The sequence below is a fragment of the Myotis brandtii genome, unplaced genomic scaffold, assembly GCF_000412655.1.
Source record: "Myotis brandtii unplaced genomic scaffold, ASM41265v1 scaffold274, whole genome shotgun sequence".
NCBI classification, from domain to species: domain Eukaryota; kingdom Metazoa; phylum Chordata; class Mammalia; order Chiroptera; family Vespertilionidae; genus Myotis; species Myotis brandtii.
The window spans coordinates 1438209-1446740 of NW_005360425.1; the positions used below are offsets into that span (position 1 = coordinate 1438209).

Here is an 8532-nt window from a genome sequence, read left to right on the forward strand (position 1 = left end):
GAGCATCGCGCTCGCTCGGAGAGGACTTCGCCGCTCGGGGCCGCAGCCTGGTGAGCTCAGCCCCCTTCAGGCCCTCCCCTGCCTCCCAGCCGGGGCCTCTCCGAGCCGGCGCTGATCGTCGCCGACACACCCCGGAGACCCTATCGTGACTCCATCGCGCCATATCGCGACATCTTCGTGCCCTGTCGAGACTCCATTTTGTCACAGCTCTTTTCAATAGATAGCTTTTTTCTTTTTTTTTAATTTGCCCTCTCATCTTTGGGGGCTGTCCCTTGTGATATTGCCGTGATCTCTCCGTGACATCACCGCACCATCGTGAAGTGTGATCTCATCGCCGCCCTGTCGTGACTTCATCAATGTCGTGTTGTGACCTGGCTGCGGCCGGACAGGTGGTGACTGCCAGGAACCCCTCTCCCCTTCTCATCCCCCCATCTCTGCAGCCCCTCTTCGATTATCCGGCTTTTGGATTCTCCGTTGTCCTGGGAGCTACCCGGGACCCTTTCTTGCTTCTCCAGCCCCTGCCGGCACCCACAGGCTGGTAGCGAGGCGGGGAGGGCGAGGAGAGGGAGAGCAAGGGGTTAATTCTGCTGCTGCTGCTGCTGCTGCTGCCGCCGCCGCCGCTGCTGCTGCCCGAGGGAGGGAAAGGAGAGGAGGCAAGGAGCCTGCGGGGGCGACCGAGAGCCCTGGCTGGAGAGGTGGGGTCCCCAGAGGGGCCTCCAAGCCTCCCCTACTCTGCGCCCTGCATCCTCATTCAGCTGAGGCTTGTGTCCTGCCTTTTCTGAAGAAAGGAGGGGAAAGGAAACCTAGGATGCCCTTTTCCCTCATGTCAGTCTGAGTACGGATAATCGAACTTCACCCTTATATGTCTCCATTCCTAGCTGTCTGTCCTCACCACTCCCTCCCTGTGTGGCTTAGAGGAGGGAGATAAAACTAGGCTGCTGGTGCCAGGGGACAGCTGGACTGGGGGGCCAGCCCCCTCGCACTCCCAGGAGGTTGGTGAGGAGAGCTGTCCAGCTGAGCAGCAGGATGCATGGTCCTTTCATTCCCGCTTTCTGGAGGTGACCTTGGACCAGGGTCCCTTCATCCCTAAAGATTTGCAGGTCCAGCCCCTTAAAGGGAGGTCACTCCTGAGGAGCCCATCCCTCCCTCTGTGCTAATCCCTCCTTCCATCTTCCACTCCCAAAAAACCACCCCTGCCCCCGCCCCCGCCCCTCCTCTGCAGAGGGATGCTCAGTCCCTCTTGTGTTCACAGTTGGGCAAGACGGGCATCATGGCCTCGGATTGTGAGCCAGCTCTGAACCAGGCAGAGGGCCGAAACCCCACCCTGGAGCGCTACCTAGGAGCCCTCCGTGAGGCCAAGAATGACAGCGAGCAGTTTGCAGCCCTGCTGCTAGTAAGGAGCTAACTGAAAATGGGGAGGTGGGAAGGGCTGGGTGGTTGGGCCCCCTAGGAATGGGGTCAGCAAATCCCCAAGGATATATAGGTGGTGCTGGCAACCCTGGAGTCACCACAGTAGACTCAAGATGCCTCTTGGGACTGAATAGAGGGGCAAAGGGGAGAATGGGGGTAAATAATGCTTGTGGCCCTAGGAGCTTTGGAGGAGGCTGCCTGGGTCTGCTCTCTGGGGTGTCCCAGAGCAGATGGGAGCTGACTCATAGGGTAACAGCAGCAGGTAGTAACAAGTGCAGAGTACTTGAGGGCTGGGGATGGTTGTTCTGGGGGTGGGAAGAATAGCAGGACTGGAAGTGACCGGGAAGGGGTCCCAAGGGGATGGCCAGGATGGCAGTAGGGAGGTTGAGGATAAGGGAACTGGCTCTGGGCTTAACCCCGTTGGAGAAACCCAAGCTGGGGACAGCAGAGCAGAAGCTGCAGTGCTGGGAAGAGGGGGGTTGGTGTGTGGGGGGTGAAGGGAGGAGGGAGTACAGCCCGCTGCTTGTTTGCCATGGCAACAAGGAGAAGGCTCTGGAGTCAAGGGCTCACACTGCAGCAGAGGAGGTGTTTAGGTGAAATGTAAGGGGAAATGTTTTGACAGGCAGAGTGGCGAGACACAGGAGCCATTTCCCCTGAGAATGTGGCGGGAATGGATCAGAGACTTCGCTGGAGGGAGCAATTAGGAAGGGACTCTAAATCCTTGGAGGATCTTAAATACTGAGTTCTAAGCCCCTTCCAACTCAGGTTGTACGCATCTAGATTAGACATCAGGAAGAACTTCCTAACTGACCAGGTGATGAAATGGAAGAACGGTTAGTTGAGGAGGCCTGGACCTCCCTTCCACGGAGATAATCATAGATGAGGGATCCTAGAAGTCACACCTATCTGTCTCCAGGGAGAAGGAAGGAGCTGGATGAATTGATCTCTGGGAGGCTTCCTGATCCCAGAGTGAGTCCCATTACTTAACCTAATCCTGCTAGAGTCAACACCCCAGGGTACAAGGGGACAGTCTTTGCCACCTCTTTCATCCTGCTGATCGCACATACTCCCCCTTCAGGTGACCAAGGCAGTCAAAGCAGGTGACATCGATGCCAAAACCCGGCGGCGGATTTTTGATGCTGTGGGCTTCACCTTCCCCAATCGTCTCCTGACCACCAAGGAGGCACCGGATGGCTGCCCTGACCACGTTCTCCGAGCCCTGGGTGTGGCCCTGCTGGCCTGCTTTTGCAGTGATCCTGAACTGGCTGCCCATCCCCAGGTCCTAAACAAGATCCCCATCCTTGGCACCTTCCTCACAGCGAGGGGCGACCCTGATGATGCTGCCCGCCGTTCCATGATTGATGACACCTACCAATGCCTGACAGCTGTGGCAGGTACACCCCGTGGGCCCCGGCACCTCATTGCTGGTGGCACCGTGTCTGCCCTGTGTCAGGCATACCTGGGGCATGGCTATGGCTTTGACCAAGCCCTGGCACTTCTGGTGGGGCTGCTGGCTGCTGCTGAGACACAGTGCTGGAAGGAGGCGGAGCCCGACCTGCTGGCGGTGTTGCGGGGCCTCAGTGAAGATTTCCAGAAAGCCGAAGATGCCAGCAAGTTTGAGCTCTGCCAACTGCTGCCTCTCTTTCTGCCCCCGACAACCGTGCCCTCTGAATGCCTCCGGGATCTGCAGGCCGGGCTGGCACGTATCCTCGGCAGCAAGCTGAGCTCCTGGCAGCGCAACCCTGCACTAAAGCTGGCAGCCCGTCTGGCGCACGCCTGTGGCTCCACTTGGATCCCGGCGGGCAGCTCCGGGAGCAAGTTCCTGGCCCTGCTGGTGAATCTGGCATGCGTGGAGGTACGGCTGGCACTGGAGGAGACAGGCACAGAGGTAAAAGAGGATGTGGTGACTGCCTGCTATGCCCTCATGGAGTTGGGGATCCAGGAATGCACCCGCTGTGAGCAGTCACTGCTTAAGGAGCCACAGAAGGTACAGCTTGTGAGCATCATGAAGGAGGCCATCGGGGCTGTCATCCACTACCTGCAGCAGGTGAGGGTGCAGTGATCCCAGAGGGTGCACTGTGGGGGGAGCCAGTAGGCATGGGGAAGGGGAAAGTAAAACTCCTGCCCCTCCATGTAATGGGGAGACAGTGAAGATGCTCTTACCGAGGGCTGATCCTGCAGCACTCCTGGATGTAGTGTGTGACCGAGCCTTCCTCTCTCTCCCTCCTTGTGCCCCCACACAAGCACCATACCACACACCATATGTGCACTCACATCACAGTACACACACGCGCACATAACACAGTAACCTCCCACTCACAACTCTCCCCCCAGTACACACACACACACACATACAATTGAAGCAGTCTGTTCTGCTCAATCCGTAGCATTGTTTTACACACATGCACATACAAACTTGAAACCCTGTAGGGAAAAGGAGCGAGGCTGCCTGGTTCCTGCTCTCTGTAGAAGTTCAGCTAACTCCGCCCGGTTCAGAGCTTCTGTAGAGGCAGTGTTTACTTAGCTCTGGACCTCCAAGTTTCCTTCTAGCCCTGAAATACTTTAGAGGTGGCAGGACAAGGGGAATACTAGTTGAGTCCCAGCAAGTACAAGGGCATGACATCTATAGTCCAGTCAGCAGACATGCATTGAGGGCCTGCCTTAGCTGGCCCAGACTAGAATTCCCTTCTAGTTGTTGTTGCAAAGCTGGCTGGCATGTTGTCCAGGCAGGGATCCTGCTCCATCTCAAGGGGGTCCTGTGGCTACAGGTGGGGCCGGAGAAGCAGAAGGAGCCCTTTGTGTTTGCTTCGGTGCGGATCCTGGGTGCCTGGCTGGCCGAGGAGACCTCATCCCTGCGCAAGGAGGTCTGCCAACTGCTGCCCTTCCTCGTTCGCTATGCCAAGACCCTCTATGAGGAGGCTGAGGAAGCCAATGACCTCTCTCAGCAGGTGGCCAACCTGGCCATCTCCCCCACCACGCCAGGGCCCACCTGGCCAGGGGATGCTCTCCGGTGAGTTTGTAGTTGCAGTTTGTCCAGCCAGACTGTTTTAAAGAAAAGTCTCCAGTCATAACTTCCTGACTGGAGATTGCCTTGAGGATTGTCTCTGTTTTTCTGAGAAGGCTTGTTCCCACAGGACTCCTGGACTGCCAAGTCTCACTTGTCAACCCCAGATTGCTCTATTAGGAGAGAACTCATGCTTATTGAATATCATGCCAGACATTTTTCTATACCCGTTACCAAAATGATCTCATTACATCCACAGAGCAAATCTGTGACGTCAGTCTCATCTGCATCTTCAGGATGAGAAAAGTGAGACTTAAGGAGGTTAAAGTCACACACTCACACCATGTGGCAGAGCCCAAGTCTGAGCCTAGGCCTGTGCTTCTCCAAAGCTTGTACTTTTTCTGTGATACCTATGAGGATGTGTCCTCCTCCCCTACTTCCATTTCTCTTAAGTGGGGTGCCCCCAAAAAGGGAATCTCTCCCCACTCCTCACACATCTGTCCCTTCCATACCCCCAGGCTCCTTCTGCCCGGCTGGTGCCACCTGACCGTTGAAGATGGGCCACGGGAGATCCTGATCAAGGAGGGGGCACCCTCACTTCTGTGCAAGTATTTCCTGCAGCAGTGGGAGCTCACGTCCCCCGGCCATGACACCTCAGTGCTGCCCGACAGCGTGGAGATCGGCCTGCAGACCTGCTGCCACATCTTCCTCAACCTCGTGGTCACTGCACCAGGATTGATCAAGTGAGGCTGGGGAGGAAATCAGAGGAAGCAAGGGGGCTACGGCTCAGACTTGCCCAAACTTCCATCTACTTTGCTTCCCTGGGACCATGTGTTCCTGTTAGTGTTCGCATGAAAGGGTCTCAGAATAGACTGAACCACCCCATACAATGATGTGGCATCTCTGGAATCCCTCTGGGCACATCTGCCCATTCTAATCATAACCCAGATTGGGACCATGTGTTCCTGTTAGTGTTAGCATGAAAGGGTCTCAGAATACACTGAATCACCCCATACAATAATGTGACATCTCTGGGCACATCTGCCCATTCTAATCATAACCCAGATGCCATGAATGGAGCCTAAATTAACTCTCCACCCTGCTGCCTAATTTTTTTGCCAAATCCTGGCCTGGTGAAGCCGGGACCCCAGGATTCCAAGTTTTCCCAGGGTTTGGTCTGACTCTATCAACTCTCCCCTATCCCCCATCTTTACTGCCCTTTCTTCCCAGGCGAGATGCCTGCTTCACTTCTCTTATGAACACCCTGATGACGTCGCTACCTGCACTAGTGCAGCAGCAGGGGAGGCTGCTTCTCGCTGCCAACGTGGCCACCCTGGGCCTCCTCATGGCCCGGCTCCTTAGCACCTCTCCAGGTAAGTCCTGGGGACCCAGTCCTAATGGATGGAGGCAGACGGCTAGGTGGACCTGCTGGCCCACTGGACATGTCACCACCATTTTCAGAAAATGGTTTTACAGAATTTTCCAATCCAGAGGAACTCTCTATGTCTCCATCCCCAACCCCACCCTACCCTTTGCAAAATGATCATATTCTCTTCCTTCTGAAGACTTTTAAGGCAAGGTCTGGTGGGTGTAAGTACAGGCCTACTCAGAAAATCCAGCAGCCCAAGGAATCTGAATCCAGTGTTTTCAAGGTGGAGCCACCCCCAGCCTTGAGTCAGAAACCTGACTTCTCTCCATTGAGGTTTTTCTCTGCTTGGCACCTCACCTCCCTTGTGACAAGCTTCAGTGCTTGGTGCTCCTCTGCACATTCCCTCTCCCCAACCCTGCTTTACTCTGGCTGTGTGCGGGGGGAGGGGCAGCCCCTCCAGCCCCTGCCAGCCCTTTGTGTCTCCCACTTTGGCTGTGGGTGTCTGCTTAGGTCCCTCTGTCCCTGCCTGTTCCCTGTGCCCCATCTGTCAGGTTGGAAGAGCTGAGCAGATGCCTGGAAACAGGGTGTACTGAGCCTGTACCCTCAGCTGCCTCTGTTCCCTATAAGGATCCCAAGGGGGTACCCAGCAGTAGGACAAGGAGCCCCCCTGCTCTCTAGCCCCAAACTCCCTCCGTCCCAGGCATCACCACCACAGGCCCTGAGCAGAGCCCCAATGCTGGTTCACTCACAAATGCCACCAGGTTAGACTAACAGCCTCTGGGAGAGAGACTGCAGTGCAGGGGTGACCCCCAGCCCAGCAGGTAAGCAAAGCTAGGTCACGAGCTCCCGGTCCCCTTTGGCGCCCTCTTCTGGCCTAAGAATCAAATTGGTGCAACTTCCTCAGCCTGTTGAGGAGCCCTAGGCCCAGCCCAGTAGGGCTCTTGTCATTACTCAGGCTATATGACCATGAGGTTGAGTGCACCAAGATTATTACATTTAATTCTCACAGCAGATATTTAAGATTATAGTACTACTGTAGGTCCCATTTTACAAGTGAAGAAACAAGACCCAGAAAAGTGAATTACCCAAGGTCACACAGTGAAATCAAAGGTGGGGCTTGAACCCAGGAAGGCTCATTCCAGGCTATGCTTTGCTCCCTGAGTGCCCACATAGAAAGGGAAAGTAAGGGTCTGGCAAAGCAGCTGGCCCCTCTGGTTAATGCCCCCACTCCTTGCCTTCCAGCTCTTCAGGGAACACCAGCATCCAGAGGTTTCTTCGCGGCCGCCATCCTCTTTCTATCCCAGTCCCACGTGGCGCGGGCCACACCTGGCTCAGACCAGGCAGTGCTGGCCCTGTCCCCTGACTATGAGGGCATCTGGGCCGATCTGCAGGAGCTCTGGTTCCTGGGCATGCAGGCCTTCACTGGCTGCGTGCCACTGCTGCCCTGGCTGGCCCCTGCTGCCCTGCGCTCCCGCTGGCCACAGGAGCTGCTCCAGCTGCTCGGCAGCGTTAGCCCCACCTCCGTCAAGCCTGAGATGGTTGCCGCCTATCAGGGTGTCCTGGTGGAGTTGGCACGGGCCAACCGGCTGTGCCGGGAGGCCATGAGGCTGCAGGCGGGTGAGGAGACGGCCAGCCACTACCGCATGGCTGCCCTGGAGCAATGCCTGTCAGAGCCATGAGGGGTTTCCACTGGGGACAGACCTGGGGGTGGGCAGTGAGGGAAGGTGGGAGGAGGCCTCTTCCCTGAAGCCCCCAAACTGGAATCCCCTTCCCAAACTCCCCCCCAAACACCCCAGCTTTCTGGCTTTTTCAAGGGCAAGGGCATGGTGCCCACCCTTCAAGTGTAAGGACTGCGTCCCGCCCCCTGGGGCCGCTCAGGGGCAGGGGTTGTCTTGGAAATCAACGTGGCTGTCCCCGCCAGGACGGGGAAGATTGGAGTAGCCCCCAGGGAGGGGGCACTAGGTATCATTGTGCCCAATGTCTGGCTCCCCCATAGGAGGGAGGCCCCAGGGTGTGTCAGGGCTGGCAGGAGCTGGCTGCTTCAACCCATATGCCCTGCCGGCCAGGGTGTGGGCTCCCCTAAGCTGTGGTGCCCCTCTGGCCTCCCAGGTCCATATCCTTTAAATTGGCCATTTTCTTCTTGCCCTTGGCCCTGTTGGGCAGAGAGCAGGTTCAGGCCATTGACATTGCAGTTCTTCCTATCAACTTCAGTGACCCAGGGTCTGAAATGCCCCATCCGTCTAAGGAAACCTGGGCAGACAGGCCTGGAGGGGGCAAACCTTCCACCTGAGCTTCCTTGAGGGGACCCAGAAGCTCTTGGGTCCTGGTCTCTAAGCTTTTGTGTCATGTTGCAGCAGAGTGATGATGAGGGTTGGGGGGTTATTTATTTTGCTTGTCCTTATCTGCTTGGACACCTGAGCATCTGACTTCTGTCCCGCTGGTGCCGTCTGGCCTGGCTGGGAGGGACACTTCCCCAGAAACCGCATGTTTCCCTAGTGATTGCACCCCATCGCCATCGTGGTGCCTGGCTTTAAATCCCACCCCTGCTTATGACTCCTTTCTGCAGAGAGACGCGACTGGCGGCTCCAGCAGGGACTACCATTCTTAGGAACCCAAGGGGACCCCAACACACACACCTGATTCCTTGCTTCCCTCCTTCCCGCACCCCCCCTATCCCCAGTGCGTTCTGTGATCGCCAAGTTCAAAGCTGTGCACATGTGGACACAATAAATGTTCATTGGTGACAAGA

At 56.6% G+C, this 8532-nt stretch overlaps 1 protein-coding gene across 8 annotated transcripts in view; it reads left to right on the forward strand.

The window, feature by feature from the left end:
• Positions 1–8532, forward strand: part of NCDN (neurochondrin) — a 20610-nt gene extending 12078 nt beyond the window's left edge. Inside the window, exons 2-8 of one of the 8 annotated variants that reach the window (XM_005868572.2) lie at positions 1–50; positions 1253–1393; positions 2489–3457; positions 4179–4420; positions 4933–5157; positions 5645–5787; positions 7026–8532. In XM_005868572.2, the coding sequence (XP_005868634.1) occupies positions 1271–1393; positions 2489–3457; positions 4179–4420; positions 4933–5157; positions 5645–5787; positions 7026–7462 (2139 nt within the window). In that variant the 5' untranslated portion in view covers positions 1–50; positions 1253–1270 and the 3' untranslated portion in view covers positions 7463–8532. The other 7 variants (XM_014541530.1, XM_005868571.2, XM_005868574.2 and 4 more) reach the window with 7 other exon arrangements.